Source organism: Chelonoidis abingdonii, chromosome 13 (assembly GCF_003597395.2).
Source record: "Chelonoidis abingdonii isolate Lonesome George chromosome 13, CheloAbing_2.0, whole genome shotgun sequence".
NCBI lineage: Eukaryota > Metazoa > Chordata > Testudines > Testudinidae > Chelonoidis > Chelonoidis abingdonii.
The window spans coordinates 8,003,789-8,028,712 of NC_133781.1; the positions used below are offsets into that span (position 1 = coordinate 8,003,789).

General features: G+C 44.8%; 1 protein-coding gene across 5 annotated transcripts in view; it reads left to right on the forward strand.

Moving 5' to 3' along the window:
• DNAH9 (dynein axonemal heavy chain 9) overlaps nucleotides 1-24,924 on the forward strand; it is a 396,459-nt gene that overhangs the window by 366,599 nt on the left and 4,936 nt on the right. For 4 of the 5 annotated variants that reach the window (XM_075071725.1, XM_032803600.2, XM_032803609.2 and 1 more), the window contains 6 exons: nucleotides 2,346-2,573; nucleotides 9,469-9,660; nucleotides 10,224-10,415; nucleotides 11,222-11,392; nucleotides 12,412-12,594; nucleotides 20,622-21,011. In XM_075071725.1, the coding sequence (XP_074927826.1) occupies nucleotides 2,346-2,573; nucleotides 9,469-9,660; nucleotides 10,224-10,415; nucleotides 11,222-11,392; nucleotides 12,412-12,594; nucleotides 20,622-21,011 (1,356 nt within the window). The other variant, XM_032803618.2, reaches the window with a different exon arrangement.

Below are 24,924 nucleotides of genomic sequence, written 5' to 3' on the forward strand. Positions count from 1 at the left end.
AGAAAGCTGGTGCAACATACGCTTTCAGAAGTGTGGTGGAGAATGTTGTTTGGCTGGCGGAAAAGGCTCATGCAGTGGAGCAATTTGCAGAGTTCCCCTCGGAGTTATAAATCATCTTCATAATATTACAGTCCTTTTTTTCTGTGAAAATTTGCCCCATTTTCTTATTTACTTCTTTCCTTTGAGGGACTGTTCATCTGACCAAGGTCATAAATCCTTAATGCCAACAAATTGCATATTATCTGTTTTCCTTTTTCCCCCTTTACTCTATTTAAATTTTAATAGTTATATATAAAAAAGGAATAAAGCGTAAATAGAATGTCTGGAGTTGTTTTCCCCAGCACTGACCCTCCATTAGCCATCAGATCAGAAATGCTCTTTGCATCAATCTTCAGAAGGCTAGCAATACCAGCAAGTATTATTCAGTAGCATCACATCAACACAAGGTGAATCAAAAGATTTTTTCAATCACATGATTCTGTAGAAAAAAAAATTGTCATTTAAAGATGAAAATCCTCATAAAGTGTTCTCTGTATATTCTGATACTCAAGGCATAATATTTTTGTTGGTGGTGTTGAGCTTTATCCATAAAATGTTAGCTCTTTATGGCTGGTTGTGTATGTCTCTCAATTCTTGTTTTGTTATTGGACTAGTGATATTAGAGCAGGTTGATTGCCTGGACTCTGTGGGATTTCCTTGCCATTTCTAGCCCTGACTGCAGTGGGAAAGAACTGCTGCATTAACACTTAGGGTATAATTGCATTTTGTTTTTCTCACTGTTATATTTTACAACAGAAAGGACCCCTTGAGACCCATGAGTCCCTCCTGCTCCACTTAATACTAGCATGCTCCCAAATCATTAAGGAAAGGAAAGCTGTGATTTTATTTATTTATTATTTTATTTATTTAAGCTCTAAACTAGAAACCTTGCATACTGTCAGTGTGAACAAAAGCCACACCCACACCCTCTCTTTCTAGGGTACCATTTGATTGGAACTGAGGCGTGCAAGCCACTTCCTGTGGGAGAGAAGTATCTAACCTCTCCATCCATTGCCTGGACAATTATTCTTCTCTTTAGTACTACATGCATTCCTGAAGTGCCACCACTGTGGAAGCTGCATACTTATTCATAAATCTCAGTTCTGGCCCGGACTAGGCTCCAGCAGAGGTCCTGTGGAAAAAAAAATCATGTGATCATTAATCATAGATTGCATTGTGATGCATATGCACACAGGGGCCAAATTAAAGTTTCATGCACAGCCCAAATGCTGGCATTTCCTAGCTTCCAAGTACAAGGCTTTGCAGCTTTAATATAACATTTTAATGTAGATTTTTGTGTATTGTTTTGTATTGAGCAAACGCTGCCTCGTATGTAGGATAACAGGCCTCAATAAAAATCTGTCTAACATAAAAAACACCGTACGCACACTAGCTGCCTTGCAAACTGGACTGAAGTTTACCAGCATCGCTAGCTGCCTGCCAAGAGAGAATTCAGTCCCAGCTCCTGGATGAATGCCTTCTATGAAGAGCCCCCCACTGCAAGGATAGTGATCTTTGCATTTGAAAATTAGGGTGCCTGGGTCAAAGAAACAGATACCCATTGACCTGTTACCCATTTAAACACAGCCAGCCCCCATGGGTTTTGCTGTGGTCTCTGCATTTTTCCTCCCTCTTTGCATCTTTCCCTGCCTCCTGATATTTTAAAAAGTCCCCGTGGCTTTGCTGTGGCACATTCCACTCTGAACTGCAGGCAAAGCATGGTCCAGGTAGCACTAAAAAGACTTGGGAAGTAATTAGACACTCAGGGCCAGATTTCAAAGGTATTTAGGTGCCTACAAATGCAGATTGGAACTTAGTGTGATTTTCAGATATGTCTAGTGGATGTGTCTATTGAAATCTGTGGAGTTACATGCCCAACCTCCATAGGCATTTCTGACAGTCCCACCAGGTGCCTATTTTTGGGTGCCTAAATACTTTTGAATATCTGGTTCTCACACAGCAAGATGCAAGTCCAGAAAGCTACTCTGAAGTCTGTGGAGCTACCCCAGGTAACACCAGAACAGAATATGGCTCCTATTTTCTGGTACTAGCAAGATAACTGGTTCAGGGAGTGGTTTCTGGACATAGCAAATGTGTATTCTAACTGAGTTAATTGGCAAGGTTGGAGGGAGCCTTGCTTCTGTGTCCCCTTTCGCTCTCTGGAATCAGCTATATGTAGGCTGTGGTCTGACTTTTGAAGCATGAGGGGGCTTCTTGACCTCATCTTGATGCTATATTTGATGGATGCTCACTCCAGATGTAAATGCCAGCAGTTGACAAAGTGTTGTCCCATTTCTCCGTACTAGAACATCCATCTGGTGGCCAAGTGGCTAGGTTCTCTGGAGAAAAAACTTGAGCAGCACAGTGAAGGCAGCCACCAGGAGTTCCGCGTCTTCATTAGTGCAGAGCCTGCTCCTTCACCTGATGGCCACATCATCCCCCAGGGCATCCTGGAGAACTCCATCAAAATCACCAACGAACCCCCAACTGGGATGCATGCCAACCTGCACAAGGCCCTGGATAACTTCAACCAGGTATGGTTACACTTCATAAGAATCATTGGCTTCCTTCATGAGGTAGCTACAGTAACCAAACAGGTTGCCAGATTAGTTAAGAACTAATGTATCCAGATGCACAACACAATGTATGGGGCATATCTGCTACTTTCTGCTCCCAGGTGGCCACTGCGTAACCTTGTAGAATGTCCGCTTACAATCTATTTAAGCAGCATTGAGTGGGCAAAAGGAGCGGGGGAGTGGTACTCTATGTCCAAAATAGCATTACCTGTTTCCAAGTCACTGACAGTTCAGATGTAAGTGATCTGGGGCACCTGGCATTGGCCGCTGTCAGAAGACATGATGCTGGGCTAGATGGACCTTTGGTCTCACCCAGTATGGCCATTCTTATGTTATTATCTAGAATGCTTATGGATCACTGTCTTGACAGATAAAGCACAAGGAAGGAGTACTAGATGGTGTTTTCTAGAGCTCCTTACAGAACTATGTATAAATGTGTAGGGAAAAAGCTGTGTGATCATGGGGACTTCAGTCTGAGTGACACACGCTGGAGGTCTCATGCTGCCAGTACTAAAATCTCCTTGGGATTTCTAAAAATTATAGATGATAATTTCCTAACTCAAAAAGGGTTGCATCAAATTCGAGAGAATTATGTGTTAGACCTAATGCTGATAAAGAGAAATTGATCAGAGAACTAAAATTACTGCTAACTTAGGTAAAAGTGATCATGACTTGATCCCGTGTCTTAAGTGCCAACAGAATAAAATCCAGATCAATAATATATACTTGGTTCTTTAAAAGGCCCAATTTCAAAAAGCTAAAAAGAATTATGATCCAGATCAGTTGAGAGAGAATTAAAACAAACAAAAAATCACCAAACCCAATGATACTTGAAAACTGTTTAAGGACATTTTACTAGATGCCTGAAAAGCCACAGTCAAGAAAGAAGGCCACACTGGTTAAAAAACCACAACCTGGCTTAGAGGGAAAGTGAAAGCAAGTGTAAAAAATAAAAATGCATTGTAGTAAAGTGTTCATTAAGGGGTAATTAGGTTACTCAGAGTTTTATGAGTTGGAGTCATACTCCATCTTCTCCCCTTACTTGATTTTTCAGTTTGTGTGTTTTTTCCTCCAGCTGGTTTGTACATATTAGCACTTAGCAGTCCCTTTACAAAAAAATGTTATAACAAATAGAAGAAAGTGGAATTGGATAGCAAGGAATATAAATCATAAGCTAGGAATTGTACAAAATTGAAAAGGGAAGCAAAAGAATATGAGGAGACATCTGTGGCCAGCAGAGAGAAGGAGTTTTTCAGGTATGTTAGGAACAAAAAGAATCCTAACAATGGTATTGATCTGTAACTAGATGGAAATGGTAGAATTGTCCATAATAATGCAGAAAAGCCAGAAGTTCTCAATAAATATTTCTGTTCCATATTTAGGAAAAAGGCTAGATGATATATTTGTATTATATGAAATACTTTGCATTCCAACAGTAGCTAAAGCAGATGCTGGGTCTGATCTGAGCCCAAAGACCTGGAAAAGACAGCCTAGTATCTTTCACCCTTCTATGTACCTGGAGTCAGATGCACATGCGCTCTTGTGCCTGGGGGCAGGCCATGCTCTTGTTTTGTTGTTTAAAGTATCGGACTTTGTGCCTTGGCCCAAAAAGGCAGGCAAACTCAGCTGCAGACCTCACTGAGGTCAGACCCTCTGAGAGAGACCCTCAGATCTGTCTTCAGATCATGGCCCCATTATCAACCAGGGACAAAGTAGGCCATCTTCAACATCCCAGCCTCATAAGAACAACAGCAGTTGTTGGTAGGTAGCCCTTCATTTTATATCTGTATGTTACTACACAAGTATTATACACAGTCTATACCAATAGAGACACACACAGAGTGGTCGTTAAAAGTCAGCATGGACCCCCACTTGTCTCTTATTCTAAGTACATGGAATACTGGTATCTCTGAGACCACAGTGTGGGAACTGTTCACAAATGGATTACTTTTTCAGCTCCATATTTAAATAAAGAGGGAACAACTTGATAGCTGTTGAGTGATCAAACCACCTGAATCTCATATGCGCTGCTTAAGCACTGCTTGGATGGGAGCCTACAAGGAAAACCCTGGGCACTGAACTGGAGATTCAGTCGAAAGCCGTCTTTGCTTCGAGTCAGCACTGGGGCAATGCCATTTCTAGTGCTAGGAGCTGCTGTGCTATTGTCTGTACTCTCTTGTGGATGGGATAAAGCCAAGGCCCTGGCCACTCATGTTTATCAAAAATCCTATGGCATCTTTCCCTAGAGACTGGGGCATTATCCCCAGGCTTAGCTGAGTCCCAGCTGGCTAGCTGTATTCTTTCTCCCTAAATCCCTGTGCTATTCTTCACTTACCCTAAGACAGCCCTGTATCACCAGTTGGTGCAGAGCAGCTGCCTTGTTCTGCTCACAGCTGGGCAGTGAAGTCACACTTACCCATGCAGAGGTCTCGCAGCTAGAGCCCCTGTTGTGGGAAGTGAAGGGGACAGGGGCCATCTGCCCCAGAGTAGTCCCTAGAGGCAGTCTGGCCTTGTCAGCTGCTTCTATGTATGTCAGTGCAGCAGGTGCAATGCTCCTTAAAAGGGACCCCCTGTGCCCACATGGTGCTGCTGGTCAGTAGAGAAGGTTTTAAGGCTACTGTTGGCATGACCAGTCATTGCTTGCTAGGAGCACAAGCATCAAGCTTTGCAGGGTGCATCCCCCTGTAGTAGTTCAAGGGCAGCTGCAGTGTAGCCTGCAGCCCGGGAGGCACAAGGGGAGCCTGTCCTGTCAGGCAAAGGTGCTGCGTCATGTGTACTCTGTTAGATGCTCTGATTTTGAAGGCGGTGTAAGGAAGGGAGTCTCCAGGGAGGTGTAGGTGGGAGGTTCCAGGCAAGGGTTAATGTGAACAGTCAGTGAAGATTATTCCATTTTTATCTACTGCCATTCATCATTTTGAATTGCACAGAAAGTCCCACAGAACAGGGGAGGGGGGAACCTTCCCCCAAAGTAATATTTTCATCCTGCCTGTGCTCATTTCAATCAGATAGTAATTAACATTTTCTAAATTGCTAGAGCATTATAAAATGCCTCTTATCACAAAATCCTGCAGTGTGTGGGAGGAGAACCTTTACACCTCATTTCACTGCTTTGTGTTCCATTCTTGCTCAGCGTACGGAATGGATGTTCAAATTTAGCTCAGCTGAAAGCTACAAAGGCAGCTTATTACTGTACATGGGGAATATTGTTCTGGTTTTGTAGCTAAAGGAAAGGTCGAGATTAAATAGAGAGAGAGGCCAAATGAGGCTACGAGCCAGATCCTTTCTCAGGTTTCATTCAGATAAAGGCCCCTTGAAGTCACTGGGAGGTTTCTGGAGGAAAGAATGGGCTCCAAGCATGGTAGGGTGCTTTAACCCTGTTCTTTCGTAATATCTGCAAAGCAGCACCCTAAAAACCGAGGGGGTTTAGAAGCTGCTCACTAACTGAGAAGACAACAGGGCAGTGATTGCTCATGATGCCCAAGCCTGATTCCCATTAAACAAGGATCAGCACATTGCATGGCAAGTGGGACCTCCATTCGCCAGCAAGGTCCCTGAATTCTGCAGTGGTGCGGTGTGGCAGTGCAGCAGCCGAGGAATCCGCTGCAGAGTTGGGAAACTTAAGAAATGGAAATTGCTAATGAATGGGTGTGAAGTTGAATCATATACTCAGTACAGCGACCCTTTGTTTTATATATTTTGCTATAAAATTTTGTTTGTTTTATGCTAACCTCACCCCATCTTCAGTTCTCAGTGTATCAGCAACATACAACTGCATCAGAGAGGCTGTCAGTGCAAAGCTGAAAGTTTTGGCACTGAGGAGACATGGAAGACCATTTGGGATTGTGGGATGAAAACGTGGGCTAGATGTGTCTGCCCAAAAAATCAACAGTGAAATAGTTAACAAGGCAGGCACTAAAATAGTTGTCATTAGCTTTCCATGTGAATGTCCCAGTGAGGTGAATAGGTAATACACTCCTCCCTGAGCTATATTGTTTCAGGCTGACTGCAGCCTCAGGCAGACATCACTGCACTGGGTTACACCAGGGTTGCATTGTAAGGTTTTCTCCCCAGTCACAAAAAATGAAATATTTTTAAATAGCAGCTTGGATTCCAATGCAGAGTTCCATGCCAAAAAGAGAGCTCCTGTGGCTGCCATTACCATGACCTGGGTGCATGAAGGGAGTGGAGACCAACAGACAGACCAGCTTTCAGAAGCAGTGTAGAGCCGTACCTCTGGTGCTGGTATGCCAGAAGCCACAGTGTGGAGATGGCATCTTAGCTACAGCAGAAACCCCTGAGCTCCTCTGGCTTTAAGTCAAAAACTGCAATGACAGTCACAAGGGGAAACAAGTTTCAGAGTAGCAGCCATATTAGTCGGTATCCGCAAAAAGAACAGGAGTATATGTGACACCTTAGAGACTAACAAATTTATGCATCCGATTAAGTGGGCTGTAGCCCACAAAAGCTTATGCTCAAATAAATCTGTTTAGTCTCTAAGGTGCCACAAGTGCTCCTATTCTTTTTAAGGGGAAGCAAGGTGACCAGCACAATGGAATGGGTGCCCAGCCAAGCCAGGAACAATGGAATCAGCTCCCACTTTCAACTAACGAGGCCTCCCATCCCCGAGTAGGATTGAGCTCACCATTCCCTGCTCGGAGGGCTCCAATTCCCTCACGTTTAGGTGTTGCTGGAGTGCAAGGCTCTGTGTTTTGGTTTTATTCCCTCCTTGCTGTGAGAGAGACTCACTCCACTGGAGATGGACGCAGCCGGCTCGCCTCCTGCTCAATCTCTGAACCATCGCTTACCTGCTCCCAGCTCAGCCCTGGAAGCTGGCTTCCTTTGTTCTTCTTCATTGACTAAATGACTCAGGCTCTCCGCCCCTCCACCTCCAAACCTGCCGGCGGGTCGACGCTGCCCGTTACCTGCTCACTACCCAGAGCGCAGCCTGAAAGATGGGCAGCAGAGCCGCCATCGGTGTGTAGCGTCAGAGGTCCAGTTCTGTTATTCTCCCCACTGCTTGGCAGTTCCTACTGGCACATGCTGGGTGAGTGCTCAGTACAATAAGGTTGTATCTATCAGGTGAACATGCTAGAAGAGAGGGGGCAATTAGGCTTGTTTTCCTCAGAATGTATCATCAATGGAAACGAAGCCCCTCTCAGGTAATGTACTGCTCCTTCCCCTGGCCCTCAGCTCCCTCTGGGTTAATAATGCTAATGAAACGCTGGAGAACCAAAGAGTTAGTTTTCAGGCCTCAATACTACAGTGATTCTGTTACAACTGTGACTCCCAGCTGGTTCTCTGTCCCAGACTCAGACTTCTGCTCTGGCTTGTCGCACCCCTCATTCCCAGTCAGCTGTGTGGGCACTAATCACCCGTAGAGCTCAGAACATAAGGGGCTTTGGAGGCAGCCAGTCTATGTGGCAGATTACGTTAGTCAGAGCAGGCAGAGACAGTACTGTAGGCACACCTGCTACAGAGGTCCATAGTTATGGCAGATGGGCAATGCCAGTTCAAAAGCCAGGAGTCTCAGACTCAGGGGCTAAGCCAGAGGTGAAAGGCTCTGGGTTGTTCTCTATTCTTTGGAGCCCTCAGTACTAACCCAGTATTGGGTTTTAATCCATTTATTGAGCCCTTGGCAACTCATCCTGCCAGTCTACAGTGAGCTGACTGCCAATGGGCGAATGCATGCATGGTTTGGGACGGGTGGGAGGGGAAGACTGAAGCATTCTAGAAGTCCCCGAAAGACAGCAGTTTTGAGGAGTCAAAGCGGATCCCTGCATGTCCCATGATTCTGTGACCAAAGAATCATTTGCCAGACCCAGAGCTTTAATGTGTAGCACTTGCCATGGTTAAGAAACCTCGGAGAGAAACCTCTGCGTAACCTTGGCAGCAGTTTCTGCTTACAGCACACCTGTAGAAGAGACGTGAACTGCTCCGTTGATCTCAATGCGGTGCCAGTTCACTGCTGATCATTTCAGTGGATACATTCCGCTAAAGTGCTCATCCATTATTGCTAGGTGCAGCAGCAGATATGGGGGCAGAGGAGAGTAAGGCAGCTAAGTTGCTGTAAGAGCTAGTGAGATGAGGAACAAGGAATTCAAGCACAGCAAAGAACATCAGGTCCCCTCGATCACTATGTACAAGGGAAGGGGGGAGGAGGTGTGTCTATTCTCAGTGTCAAAGGTCTAAACTCCCTGTGGGAGCCAAAAGCCAAAGCTACCCCCTCACCTTTCCAGGGGCCAAAATCCCTGGTTGTCTAGACCTTTGATAACTTCAGTAATAGAGCTCTGCAGTCGATAGCCAGACCTGTCCGCTCAGTGCTTCAGGGGATATTGCAGTAACGTAGAAAGCTGCCATAGCATGTCCAGTCCCATAGAAACCAGGGTCCTACCTTGATTCATGAGTTAATCAGAGCTCAGAGAGACTCCCCCTTGGCTAGCTGAGGCTGAAGCAGGGCTGTGAAGTGTATATATGTGGTGAAGTGAGGTTCTTCCCCCAGCCTTGGTGGAATTCACCAGGACCCAGCCCTGCCACCCAGGCCATACATTCTGCCCAAGCTTTGTACCACAGTTAGCTCACAGCTCTCTGTTGTCTGCAGACTTGGGCACACTCCTCACTGCACCAGGGAACATTTGGAAGGTTTGTTCAGTACTATATGGGCAAAAACCTTGATTTAAAACCCCAAACTGCTTAGATGCTGCAGAAATGTGTAGATGAGGGTTCCACGTTGCAGGGCCACTGTGTGAGAGGATTCACCATGTCCTGTATCCAATAGTGTTTGTGACCCAAGTAGAGCCCTGAGATGGAGAGTGCGGTGGAAATGCACAACATTGCTGTTCTGTTTCCATTTCAGGACACCTTGGAGATGTGTGCTCGGGAGAACGAGTTCAAAAGCATCCTGTTCGCCCTCTGTTATTTCCATGCCGTGGTGGCAGAAAGACGCAAGTTTGGGCCCCAGGGCTGGAATCGCTCCTACCCCTTTAACACTGGAGACCTCACTATCTCAGTCAACGTGCTGTACAATTACCTGGAGGCCAATTCAAAGGTGCATGAAACAAAGAAATCGGCTCTGTGTGCAGACTGTAGCCCATATGCTTATTACACGTCTGTTGAAACATCTGAAATCCTTTTCACTAAGTGCCAATTCCCCAGCATCGTCAGGCTTTCTAGCTTCAGAACTCAGTGTATCTTAGGGGAATATAGAGTGGCCTCTGCTCCACTTGCATCTGTTGCAGCTTACAAACTACACTTAGATAAAATATCAGCTCTGGCATGTGCGAGTCTCCTCACTGCCATTTTAGGGACAATATTTGGAAATGTTTGGCTGCCTAGACATCTATGTTTAATATATGGAACTTTAAAGAGATTCGCTTCTCATCGGGAAACCCCACAAAGTCTGTTCTGCAGGCTGGATTTCTGTGGGCCGCTCTCCTGCATGTAGTGATTTAACTGCTACATGATATTCAATTACTTAGGAAAATGAACTGGTGAAATGAAAACATTCACCCTGTAGATCAGTTCTTTGCATTCCAGTCTGCATCCCCATGATGAGGTCAGTGGAGCTGCATCTGTGTGGACTCTTTCATACCCTCTTGGTTCATTATTTAGGTCCCTTATGATGATTTGCGCTACCTCTTCGGTGAGATTATGTATGGAGGCCACATCACAGATGACTGGGACAGACGACTTTGCAAAACCTACTTGGAGGAATTTATTAAGCCAGAAATGTTGGAGGGAGAGCTCTTCCTAGCTCCAGGATTCCCTCTCCCAGGGAACATGGACTACAATGGTTATCACCAGGTAGCCTCTTTGTTTGCTGGTATTAATTATATTGCTGAATTTAATGTCCTCCATAATCACCTTTTAATCTGTCATAGGAGACAGCGAATAGGATTCCAGAGTTCCAGCTCATCTTGTATTATTTCCTGTTATGTTCTTTTTCTGTAGATTGTTAAGCATCCCCTTGGATGAGCCAAGTTTAATGGTAATTTGATACTTCATCATGAGCTCCTCTGTTCATGCATGAATAGAACAACTGTATTGGTTCTTGGGACTTGAGCAGGTCTAGTGGAAAATTACATCCGCATACTCTTTGCTAAAATGGCCCTTTCAAGTTCCTTTTAGCATTGAATCTAATGAGAAACACTCAAGACTCTTGGATGTTTACTTACTGATTTCATCCGTTCTTTATGTGCAGAGGCACCAGCAGGGGCTGGCGTATTAGTTCGTTTTTGTTCATAAAACTGGTGAAACGATCTCTACTCTTGGAAGTGAAATTCCCAGCAAAGAGTTCAGAGTATTGATGCCCAAATGTGTAGCAAACAAAAAGGTAGAAGAAGCTCAGCTCTGAGATGTGTAGCCAAGACATCCTGCAACAATGGCCAGGCTTGCTTTCTTCTGGCAGAAATTATTATTATTCCAGCAGCTTTACTAATTCCACCCTCCTGCTTCCTAGCAGTTTCTTAGCACCGCAGGGCAGTCCAGCTGGATGCGCTGCATTGGGCTGATTGTGTGTGATGGCTGTCCAGCCCATCAATGTGATCAGTAAGTGTAAAGTCCCTGGCCCTGTACGAAACAATAATGGGAGGTGTGATCTTCCTGTGTAGTACATAGACAATGCCCTGCCTGCCGAGTCTCCATACCTGTATGGTCTCCATCCGAATGCTGAAATCGGCTTCTTAACCCAGACCTCAGAGAAACTCTTCCGCACCGTGTTGGAGATGCAGCCTCGTGACACCAACGCTGGCGAAGGAGGAGGGGCTACAAGGGAAGAAAAGGTAAGATGGGCAGAGCAGGGAGCCATTGCCGCTTGGGTGACTTTGCTTAATTTGGCTGCATTTTAGTCTCTTCTTTTTTTCTCATGACCCTTTATTATAACCTGGTCAGCCTTTGTACAGTGCGTACAAGGAACAGAAATAACCAATCTGGCATTCTTCAGGCAGTCGCCATGATTAGTGTAATTGTACGATAGCCAGTGGTAGGGCCTGACTTAACTGGTCCTCTGCGCTCCAGTGCCTTCATTATCATCACGTGAGGACATACACGTTTTTAGTTGTTGCTACCTACCCAAACCATAAGAAGAAGATGATGTGAGAACATTGCGAATAAATCTGGCTGTGGCCTCTGCTGGCACACATCCATCAACCACAGGTGATGGCAGTCTGTCTGGCATACATACAGGCTCCCAGAACACATCATAAACAAAATGCCAGCCTGTTGCTTTGGAGTTTTTCCTGGTGCATTGTCTATTTATCAGTTACACACTAACGATCATATTTCCAAATCCAGCTGTGAAGGAGACAGGAAGTAGCTTGCTTTGTTATGCTTTTTCCCCATCTTGTAGTCATTCAGAATATCAAATTCAGTTTAAAATTCCATTTCAAATAATCTCCCATTTTTGTCACTAAAACATTAAAGAATAGTTCATAAAGTCAGCAGTCCTGGAGGCACCAGTATTAGATTTTATCTTCATAGCTTCATCCATCTTCCTGCATTGAACCTGGCCTTGGAAAAAAGAGCAATGCAAATGTGGATGCAGAATAGAGTATGCCATGCCATGTGGACATTTATAAATAGTCCTTTTAAAAGAGCCTCATTTGACATGATGTTTGGTAGGCATTTGAATTTTCCTAGGCTAGGACAAGCTGTTTTGAAAGGTGCCATGCATGATTCAGCAAGACATTGATTACTTTCCGATGCAGTAAGTGGCAGGTGGAGCTCTCTTCCACCATTCCGTAGAGGAAGCACATGAGTCACTCACTCCTCTCTCTTCTCTCTCTCTTCCTTTGGCAAACAGGTGAAGGCTCTTCTGGATGAGATTTTAGAGAAATTAACAGATGAGTTTAACATCCTGGAGCTGATGGCAAAGGTAGAGGAGAGGACGCCCTACATTGTGGTTGCCTTCCAGGAATGTGAGCGCATGAACATCCTCACCAGCGAGATAAAGCGCTCCCTTAAGGAGCTAGATCTGGGATTGAAGGTAGGCGCTCTCTCTGCTAGAGGTTTCAGTCTTGTGAAATCACATATGCAAGTTGAATGACTGGAAAGCAGAGGTGATGAGGGTGTGAAGAGAAACGAAAAGTGTCTCACGTTTTAAACAATTACATTTTAAAGTGGTACCTAAAAATAGCACAGTATGCTCCAATGGTAACTTGAGTCCATGAGGAAAAATTCAGTTTCTCTTCACAGGTCAAACTAGATCAGTGGTCCCCAACATTTTCGTCTGGAGAGCGCCAGACAAAGGACCGTGGAGGTGGTGGAGCATCCGCCAAAATGCCACCGAATTTCTGTGGCATTTCGGCAGCGACGCCTCTCGATGACATCTCTTGTCGGCGGCAAGTGGCGTCATCGAGAGGCGTTGCCGCCAAATTTCTGCAGCGTTTCAGCGGCAACACCTCTTGATGACGCCACTTACCATTGGCAAGTGATGTCATTGAGAGGCATTGCCGCCGAAATGCTGCAGAAATTCGGTGGCATTTCGGCGGATGTTTCACCACCGGCCATGACACAGGTGCATTTAGATGCCCCTGTAGGTGCCGTGGCACTGCGGGCACCACATTGGGGACCCCTGAACTAGATGATCACAATGGTCTCTTCCCTTGGAATCTATAAAAAATGCACATGGTCCCCCACATCCCACCATAAGCCCTTTGTGGAGTTACAGGTACACAATGGGGCATTCTGTGAAATTGAAAGGCAGCAAATTTAAAACTGATAAGAGAAAGTTCTCTTTTACACAGTGCCTGAATAGCCTGTGGAACTCATGGCAACAAGGTATCACTGAAGACAAGAGCTTAGCATGATTCAAAAAAGGGTCAGTCATTTATAAGGATACAAAAATATACATATTTGGAATCACAGTAGTGTAAGGCACCCAACCAGGTCATCTAGTCCGTACCCCCACATTGAAGCAGAACCAAGTACACCTAGACCATTCCTGGCAAGTTTTTGTCCAGCCTTTTCTTAAAGGTCTCCAAAGATGGAGATTCCACAACCTCCCTTGGTAATCTATCCTAGCACTTAACTATCCTTATAGTAAGAAAGTTTCCCCTAATATCTAACCTAGATTTCCCTTGCTACAGATTAAACCCATTACTTCTTGTCCTACCCTCAGTGGAGGTGGAGAAGAATTTATCACTGTCCTCTTTATAACAGCCCTTAACTTATTTGAAGACACTAACCAGGCCCCGCTCTTCAGTGTTGATTTCTCAAGACTAAACATGCCAATGTTTTCTAAACCTTTCATGATTTTAGTTGCTTTCCTCCAGGCTCTCTCCAATTTGTCCACATCTTTCTTACATAACAGTAATAGTAACAATGGCACAGATGTCAAAAGCCAAAAGTTTTGGAATGGACATTACACCTTTTGAATCAGGGCATGAGTGAATCTCTAAATGAAGGGGGGCAAGACAAAACTGCCCCTATGGACAGCTTATCCCATAACTGCCTCCTGCAGGGTTTCTTGCACCTTCCTGTGAAGCTGCAGAGACAGAGCTCTAGTTTGATTCAGGATGGCAAAGCCCATGTTTCTAGGAGCTATTGCTTTGGAAGGTATTTTATGCAAAACTGTGAGTAGACTGCATGGATGATGACCCATAAACAGGTGGGATTCTTTGATTCAGTGATATTAGTGATAACGAGTTGAGACTGCTGGACTGGCAGGCACTAGCTCCTGTATGTAGTTCAGTGCACTGCCAACAGTGGGACGCTACAGGTCACCGAAACAGTGCGTTGTCTGGTGTCTTGTGATACATGCAAATGTACGGAGTTAACATTACTTTGTTGTATGGCTGCTGCCATCCCATAAGAGGCTGTTAGGACAGCTGGTATTGTAGGGTCATCTATTGGGAACAAGAGGCCAAAGAACTGATGGATCCTGCTCCTGTCTATACAGATCACAGGCACTGCTCACTTCCCCCCAGCTGCAAGGCTTTACAGACCTACTGACAGAGATTTTGAGAACAAAGGAAGAATGGATTGGAGCAGCACCCTACCTCAGAGGGGAGGCAGAAGCCAGGTTCCACAGGGAAGTGATGCTGCTGCTTCAATTGCAGAAGCAAAGAAGCTATGCCCTGGAGCGGGGTCACTAAGCCACTCCTCAGCCTGCTTGCAATTGCCAGGGTGCTGCAGTAATAATCCTCATGCTTTGTCTCTGTATCACAACTCAGATATTTCCAAAGCAAAGCAGCCCGCATAGTGGTAGCTATGGACACTCCCCTGAGCCTGGTCAAGACATTTCTGTGGCCCATTAGACATCAAGTAGGACTCCCAAATGTCCTGTTTAGCAACTATCATGTGAGGTATGTGGGCCAGGAAACCTACCAGAATAGCAGCTCTACTTGGATCTATAGCTATGTCAGCGAGGCATGCACAGCCAAAGGAATTCCGTGCTTGAAGGAACTGGAGGTTACTTGTCCTGAATAACCACAGCATTTTGGGTGGAAAGGACTGGCAGGTGAGCAATGACGCAGCTGCCTGGTCCAAGACACATACTTTTGGTAACCATTATAATCTCAAATTCCAGGTCTGGTGATAGAGCCTTTGGCAGAGGAGTCTTCAATTCACAGGAAGTACAAATTAGCCTGTTTGTCTGCATAGTCTGGATAGCTCCTAAATTCCATATCCTCATCAGCCCTGCCTTTACTCCTCTCACTACTGACGGCTGCCTACAAGTAGAGGATCGGCAGATGTGCCGTCACTCAAAGAACAGAGAAAGCCTTCTGTTCCTCTTCTCCAAAGAGAGGCTAATAAAACCCACCCATCGGTCACTTTGTGAGGGCACTATGGTGATGGAGATGCTGTTCTTCCCCTTGGCTCTTATGGATAGGACACGTCAGAAGGGAAGTCTCCTGAGAAACATATGTACAGCCCAATAACTATACCCTGTTGCCTGCAGCAAGGTCCCTTCCGCAGATATCTTTGATAACTGACGTATCCTTGGACTTTATAGCAGCTCATTCGGATGGGAAGGTGGAGGACGAGCCCCTTCCTTACCAAGCTTTCTCAGAGGCAAAGCTGTAGCTTCTCCAGTCAAATCAGCAGTCAGAAGTCGACCTGCAAATAAAGGGTCAGCAGACATACACCTTCTTGAAGAAGAGAAAGTGACCAGTCAGACAAAGTATTTCTTAAACTAGTTTCTAGCCTGCTGTACCAGAAATTTAACATTGGGGAGAAAAATCTCTGTTTAATTCTTTGGCATCATTTCCTGCTTACATAGTAACACTGTGCTTTCTGGGTTAAAACAGGCTTACTATAAGCCTCTGAAACTCATGGTTGATGTAACCTCTTCCAGCTGGACTCTGGTTTGTTGGTCTGTTTAGCCCCCTCTCTCTCTCTTGTTTTCGCCATCTGTGAAATGGGGATAATGATGCTTAACCACTTTTGTGCAGATCTTTGAAATCTGTGGCAGAAAGTGCTAAGAAATATTTTATTATCATAATTTTGTGGACTGATTAATATGCTGCAAATAATTCAGCTGTCCAACCATTTAGAAAAATTACATGAAAGTGAAAGTGTGGGATCAGTATAACATGGAAAAATGGATCTGTTTTAATCAGTTTGTGTCTTATTTTTAAAATAGCAAAGTGGTGAATACAAAGCACATTTTTCATATGCATTTCCTGCAAATAGAAGGTACTAAAAACTGAAATTCAAACATTTAAGTGACATCTGTCTACTGCTGAAAAATTGGTGTTTGTTCTGTTGACTAAAGAGATAAAAATGTTGTGTGTGCTTTGTAGTTCTGCAGTATACACAATCCACTTTAAAATAGGCTGATGTTTATGCTGCCAATTATTTTAAACAGATTTACTTTATTTACCAGTGTTTGGCAGTTGAATTGGAAATTCCATTTCTTGAGACAGGTAAACAGAAGTGATTTAATGTTTCAATCTCAGAGTAGCAAACAAGAGGATATTGTAACTGGGAGAATGTGTAGCAATTAGATTTAATGTGGAGAAACACAAGCTACTACATATTGGCCGGGGAAAACAATGAGAAGAATGGCCCTGAACTAAAGCACAAAGGCTTTGAACAGAGTTTAGGTAGTAAAAGAACATGCACGTCCCCTAGAAACGCTGCCACAAACTATAGCAGGGATGTAATGCAACCCTTTGAGTGAGATTCAGAGATGTATAGAAAGAGTCCATGGCAGAGAAGCCTCCAGACAGTGTTGAAATGACTGTACACTCTGCTCAGACTGCCCAGTGCAGCTTGGCCCAGCAGTCTAGATGTGACGTCACTGTCTGCAGCTGAGTCATAATCCTGACTGTGAGGAATGATCTCAGAGACACGAAGAGGTGTGATAAGTTAAGAGACCCAGACAGTCTGATCCTTCATGTTATATCACTTGACTGCGCAGCATGGAAAATGGGAACTGCAGGTCCCCAGCAACTCGGCAAATCAGATCACTTATTTAGATGCCTAAATATGGGCTTAGGTGCCTAACACTAGACATTCACATTTGGAAACGTTGATCACAGTCTCCACCAGGAATCGTGTCTGTCCCCTCTTCTAGTCGGTAGATCCCGCAGCGAGGAGATTGCCATTTCTCTGATTCAAACTGTGGACTTCACTCACCAGATGGCAGGTTTCTGGAGGTGCAGAGGTCAGTCAACTCTGTGAGAACTCACAGTCAATAAATCAACCATGTGATTTTTCATGAGACTTTCCAAGTTTTGTGTTTTTCCTGTAAATGCTGTGTGTCAGAATCAGAATGAGATATATTGGAGTTTGCTAAGGTCAGTATATCAGCCTCAACATGACAATGATGATAAAGCTTACGGTCAGAAGGGACCACCAGATCATCTTGTCTGACCTCCTGCACTAAATCCCATCCATTCGATCTCTTGCGACCATGCCCTAAAATATCCGGGACACTTGATAGCAGTGGACAGTGCTGAAGAACATCTGCAGAGATGTATCCTTCAGCTCTCCTCTACCCTCAGGTGTGATTGTGACAGATACACCAGGCAGCATGGGGAGCTCACTCAGGTCATCTCACAATTCAAGATCTTTGGAAATTCAGAGAACATGCTGCAGGTAAATTAGAGCTGAGTCAACAATTCAGCTGGCAGAACCTCTCTCACAAATCAGGAGGAAAGCAGTGTAGCACCAGAGACAATACCATAATATTGGGCAACCTCAGCCAATATGGGTAGCTTTCTCTCTGCCCCATCCCAGGAAGTTGTCTGGTTTTGTTCATCATCAACTCATGCCTCTTGCATTTCATCTTCTCATTCTCCCTGGTTCAAAGCAGCCTCTGCTGCATGTCTGAGGATCGGAATGTCTCAATTAGGATATATAAGGCTACTATCTGGAGTTCCATTCAGACTCATGCCCAATTTAGGAGTGAAACCTTTGTGCAATTGTTACTCCCCAAACCCCCTCCTGGGCAAGTTGTTAATGCTTGTTGACCTCCCACAGCTGGGGATCTATACTGACAGGACTCAGAGGAGAAAGGAAGCTTACTTAGCAGAGACCATAGATTTGTAGTAGAATAAATATTGCGGGGAGAAAGTATGCCTCTTTGCTGCTCACTGAATATCTGCTAACAGAGGGTGAGTTGGATATTTCAAGACTAATTTTAATCTTTGAATAGTTCATTGTGTGCATCTAACTACAAAGCCATTATCTGGTCCAGAAATAGGAGACATCCAGTTAGGATCGTAACCATCAACAATAACTGGTTTTTCATGTTTAAAAAGCCTTAGCTCAGAATAGCTTCTATGTGACTGATACTCCTGCATAGTGTTGCACCCAGAGTAACGACTGACTGTGAAGGCAGGTGAACTCCTTACTGATTTTCTCCCTTCCTGCCATACTGCTGGGACCTAATCCTGGTCCCATTAAAATCAATTGCAAAACTCCTGCTTCAGTGGTGCTGTACCTAACGGCTGTAGTTGGACTTAGGTGCCTACCTCCTTTTGGGAATCTAGCCCTTAGACTCTTATGTGACTTACATGTTTTGGAACATTTTATCCAAGGTCTCCTGATTCCTAGTGTCCTGCTGTAACCACTAGACTACTTTCTCCCAGACTTCATTGCCTCCACTGTTTTGCCAATGGCTTTAACCCAGAGTTGAAGGATCTACCTGAATAGCTGAGGGAAGTGGTCCATTCAGTCCTTGGCCTCTGCTGAGACGGCTGTCCCCAGTATCATTGGTGAGAGGCACGCTACTCCACCAAACAGACATTAGATAGTAAAGCCTTTTAGCCGCCACTCGTCTGGATCAGATCCAAATTTTTGACCTTAAAGGTTCACATTGGTGAGCCCCATTATCAGTCCCCCGACCTTGGCCCTCTTTTTCTATTTTGAATTTTTAAATTATGGGTCGGCACATTGCAGTACCACAAGCTACTGGCAAGCGAAAACAGCTGAAATATAAAAAGGGAAATACGCAATTGCTCTTTATTTCACAGAGCACACATAGCCCTATTACTCCTCTGTAATTACATGACAAATACCAAAGGAAGAGAGATTTGTCATTTGTGCTTGGGCCTTATATTTGAAATTAGCAGGCACTTCTAAGATTTCTTACTGGATAACTAGTCATTTCTGGAGTTCAGGAGAATATACACTCACAAGACAGAACTAACTAGATGAATTAATGTCAGTTACTTACACAGACCAAAGTTAGCTTGTCATTACAGAGACATATGCAGGCACTTAATGCCTGTGGAACTAAGAAAGCCCACATATGCTTTGAAAGGCAAAAACATTGTTCCTGTTGATTTTGGACTAATTGAAAATAGCCCCTGACTCCTCTAATACTTTAATTTAACTTGGCCTGTTGCCTTTAGCTTCAAGGCCAGTCGCCTTTGCAGGTCTCATTCCTGAAAACCTTTACTCACATGTTGTGCCATATTTATGCTGCTGAAATCTGAGGAACATGGGCACTACACACCTGCAGGAGGGTTTGCAGGATCAGACCCTTAGGGTATATCTACACTGTGATAAAAGACCCGCAGCATAGCCCAGGCCAGCTGATTTAGGCTGCGGGGCTGTAAAATTGCAGAGTTGCTGTTCCGGCTCAGGCTGGAGTCTGTGCCCTGAGACCATCCCCCATTGCAGGGTCTCAGATCTCGGGTTCTGCAACTGTATAGCCCTTAAGCCCAGGTCAGCTGATCCAGGCCAGTGGCAGATCTTTTGTGCAGTGTAGACTAGGGGTTCTCAAATTGCCTTGCACCCCAGCCCGCTTCTGACAACAAAAATTGCTACATGACCCTAGGAGAGGGGACCGAAGCCTGAGCCTGTCCGAGTCCCACTGCCATTTTAAAATCAAGAGTTCTAAAATTTCTGCTCCAGTTCAAACAGGAATTATTTTGGTGAGGTTCCAAACTAGATGCTCACAGTGGTCCCATCTGGTATTAGAATCTAGGAGTCCTGCATGGCTGCATCACATTTTAACTTGTTGGGTGTTTCTTTGTTTTAAAATAATTAAATATGACAACACAAGAAGATGAGAGGACAGACCCACACTACAAAGTAACCTGCATTATTCAGAATAGCGAAGGCTGTGGGGAACGAGGGGTGATTTGGTACTGACAAATGTCTGGTGAGATTTTCAAAACAGAACAATGGGAGCTGCTGGGAAGTGCAGAGCACTTTTGAAAATCTGACCCTAAAAGACCTTCACCCTTGGAGAAGAAATAAAAACAGCCCAGGGAGAAAATGGAGGACATAGCCATTAGCTGAAAGCAATTCTGCCCGCATATTCCTTTTTATTTACTTTTCTACCAAGCATTATTTGTATTGCAAGAAGAGTGAGAAATTGGGAGGTGCAGTAGGAAGTGTCCACAAGACAATCTTGAATTAATGAAGAGATCCCACAGTGTGCAAACGTGACAACCCCTGGAGTGCAGCATTCTTTTACACTTCCCAGCTTAACCTCTTGTGTAAAGGTAGCTGGTGTTCAGTGTTATACAGCTGCCAGATTTCATTCAAGAGGTGGCTGCATTTCATAGTGTGTATCTGCTTATTGTCCTCTTCTTTCTTCTTCTCCACCAGGGAGAGCTGACAATGACAAGCGATATGGAGAACCTACAGAATGCGATCTTCCTGGACACTGTGCCTGAGTCTTGGACTAAGAGGGCTTATCCTTCCATGGCTGGCCTGGCTGGCTGGTTTGCTGACCTGCTCAGCCGTATCAAGGAGCTTGAGACATGGGCAGGAGACTTTGTCTTGCCCTCTGTTGTGTGGCTAGCGGGATTCTTCAACCCTCAGTCTTTCCTGACAGCCATCATGCAGTCCATGGCCCGAAAGAACGAGTGGCCTTTGGATAAAATGACTCTGCAGTGCGATGTGACGAAGAAGAACCGTGAAGATTTGAGCAGCCCTCCCCGTGAGGGTGCCTACGTACATGGTTTATTCATGGAAGGTGCACGCTGGGATATGCAGGTAAGCTTAGCAATTACTTGATGAGAAGATGAGTCACTGCAGCTTATACACTATTTGTTTGGGGTGTTTATGGTTACAACTGAAGCCCACATTCTGTCTCATAGAGACCACAGTCTCCGCGTGACCAGGACATTCCTGCACATGTGGATATTGCAGGGTCTCTGCATGGCCATGGTATTGCTGCACACATGACCTACACATGTAGAAGGCAAACTGTTATTGTACTGATGCTGATATACTTGCTACAATCTCCTCTCTCCAGGGACTCTAGGACTTATTTGAAATAACTTGTACCAGTTTACCAGATGAGGGGTCGAGTTCTGCCATGAGATATACATGCACTCCCCTTCCCAGAGAACATATCAGCACCTCAGCTTGTAAAAGCACAGAGCTAGGAGGATGAAGACGGAGCTAAGATGTGAGTGGAGCTGGGGAGGGGGACCCAGGGCTCTGATCACCCTCCCAGAGAAGCTTCACTTTCAGTAATGTCACAGAGGAAGGAGTTGGAGAACCAGGCAGCCAAAATACACCAGGGATGCAATACCGTAGAGTGGATCCTGCCCCAGATAAGCCTGTCAACTCAACAGAAAACAATGGCTGGAGAGAAGCTCTGGTGCCTAATTTAGGAGCCCCGGGAGTAGCAAAAGGAGAATGGGATGGAATCAGCTTTCTCAGATCTGAGAATTCCCACAGATCAAAATGCAATTCCACATGTGGCCAGAACCCAAGATCCCAAGGACCTGCTGATGTTACCAATTTAGCTTGGACCTAAGTGTCCATGGATTCCTCAGTCCAGGTGACAGATCTAATCTGAATGCTGCCATGGCAGATCCCACAAGAGAAGGGACTGGGTTTGGCTCCAAAGATACATCAGTCTTCAGACATACCCTTCACCAAAGTACTTCAAGGGATTGAGCCTTTGTGCAGAGGGATCTTTTACAGCCTTTGTGCAGAGGTATCTGAAAGTAGTCCTAGTGCAGAGGAGTGGCTGGCCTGACCAGGATGGCGTATCAGTCAGTAGGAGGCAGGACTGGAGGGCTGTATGCACATTCCCTACCCACAGGAACGTTCAGACATTGTTCGGTGACTACACAGCCAGTTACATTGCTCCTATAGTGTAGTGCGTTGGAGCCAGAATCCTGAAGAACAATTGTCACTGACATTCCCATTGACAGTTGTCAGCTGCTGGGATTTCAGTCTGCAGAGTGAAAGCTATTAGAATGATGAATTCCCACCAAGACTGCTCCTGCAGATTGTCTTGTCTGTGGTAGTATAACTCACAATTTGTGCTGTTTGCAGGAATTAAATGACAGTGATTCATGCAGCTCTTACTCCAGGCAGCCTGTGTTATGCTTCTGCTGCCAGTGATCTGTGAGTGAGCTCTGATCAAAGTGGTTCACTCACTTAGCTATGCTGAGTTCTCCCCTCCACCCCCTGGCATGGGGAAGTTTTTCTTTCATTAGCAGCTCTTGTCAAGGTTCATATACTCAACCTTGAAGATCATCCCCCTGATGGGACTTGGTACTAGGATTCTGTGTAGAGAGCCTGAAGTCTCAAATGCTGAATCTCATCCTGATCTTGCAATTCAAATCAAATGGATTCTGAAGAGTTTTAAGCTTTTAAGTTTTCTCTCTTTAAAATAGTTTATCACAGAGGATGGGAAATTAGGAAAGGCTCTAAATGTGATCACCATCCTTGGAACTAGAACATTTCGGAACTCCCACCCTGAAGCTGAGCGGTGGCTTTTTATCTATAGTCTTCCATCCTTGAAGTGACTATAAGAGGACCGGGAAAGATAAGGCTCCAGGTCCTATTCCATCTCAGGGTGTGTAGCGATGTGCAGTGAGTTTGGAATGCCACAGACCCCAGGAATTCTGACAGTAACAGAAATACAAACGAACTGTGAGCGGGTGGAGTTCTTGTCCTGCTCCAGATAAAGACTTCACACACTGCATAAGCTCAGATTTACCTCCTCACTGGGTTTGGCCTTACTGGTAACTGAAATCTCAGTAACTGAACATACATCAGCCTCAGCGCACTTTCTGAATCTCGCTGTTCCTAGGGGTTTCCTGCATCCTCACTTTCCCTGCCCCGCATTCTATCTGACCAGAGATTCACACTCACCTCCCTCGTTGTCTGGTGAAATTAACAAGATACATCTGCCGTGATGAATCTGTGGAATATTCTCAGCAGCTGTGTGCAGGGTTCTAACCACTGCCAACAGGGTGGGTCCACAGAAAAGCCCTGACCCCTTTGTAGAGCGGGAGATCCTGATGCTATGGTAAGCACCACTAGATTTCAAGTGCCTGCAGGAACTAATTTTTTCAACTAATGATATCAACCAGGAGGGATAAAACAGAATAATGGATCCTTGCTTGTAGAACAGCTCAGATGGGAAGAATGTTCTAATCCTGCCATATTGAAAACCTAGTGAAATGGTTGCTGGTAGTTTTACAGGGTTAGATAACATTGTGACCAAAATGCCTGAGTCCTGTCGGGGCTGCAGCCTCTTTGCTACCGCTGCTGGAGCGCAGCGTTGATGGATCACAGCTGGGACATTTGCTAGTGTAGCCCCTGCAATCATGTACAGATCATGCCATGGTTCTAACTGCTCCTGCTAATTCTGACATCTAGATAACTCTGTTCAGCTCTAGCGATGTGTTCCAAAGATGATCTCATCTTTTACAAATGTATGTTTCCAGTTATTTTGTTTTCTGTAGTTGAAAAGCACTGAACATGAACATTGATAGAACGATTCACAATCTCAAAGCGTTGCACTTCCATTTTATAAGAAAGAAAAAGAACATCTGAATATTTCATAGTTCACAGTGAACCATCAATCCCACATCTGATGGAGCTATTCATTTACCTGCATCCTAGTGGGGGTCAGTATAAATTAATGAATGAAGATTTAGTATCACAGATGCACAGCCCATCTGGGCTATATATCCACTGAAAATTTATCCTCTGATAAGAATGACAACTGATATTTAGAGTAAGTATTTTGAGGAGTTTCGCTGCTTTTAGAAAAGCTATTTCATGTTTAAGATGATACCTCCAATTTTATGTCCAGAAGAAGAAGATAAAAACTTCCTCTATAGATTTTTACTGTATCTATTTGTATTCACACCTGGGCACCTTCCATTTATAAATCAATAATTATAAATAACAGCCAGATTTAAACTAAGCCAAACCCACCAGATTGTACAGGGGACAAAATTCCCTGTTGGTGCAGCTCCACTGAAGTCAGAGTTTCTGCAGAGAATTTGGCTAAGGGTGCCATGAAGCTGATTAGACGCATGCTTTGGAAGGCTGCTTTAAGAGTTTTGATCTGCTCACTGCATGCCCTGCAGCTCGCCATAGAGAGCTTAATCCTAGGAGCCAACAGTGATGCCAGCCCAGGGGACTATAATAATGATACCATGATGGAACAGAGCGGAAGGGGTGATCTTTCTGATAACTGGGCATTACTCCATTTGGTGCTTTGCAGAACATACATGACACACTAAATTGCCCTTGGAAGCAAATACGCGGCCACTGAAGAGTGCATTGAGCAATGGTGTTCCGCGCTCATGGCCCCCTGTTGCCTTCACAAACAGAGTGCTGCATTCAGCACCAGCTGATGCCTCCATAGTAGTTCCATGTAAAGCACACAGCAGTAAACCAGCTTGGGGGTTACAAAGGCTCCCTGTGGTGGGGTCCACTCTGAAGAGGAACAGTCACAGTCTGCATTTAGCTACATGCTTCTAATAGTGAGCTTGGAGAGGAGTCATGGGGATGGTGAGGTGGCTCATGCACCTTCATAGTTCCTTACGAGTGCATGTTTAGAATGGGGCACATCCCAACGGCTAAGACCGATGCAAACAGCTCGGCCAAACTCTTCCTCACCTATTTGAGGCCCTAGCCAGACAAA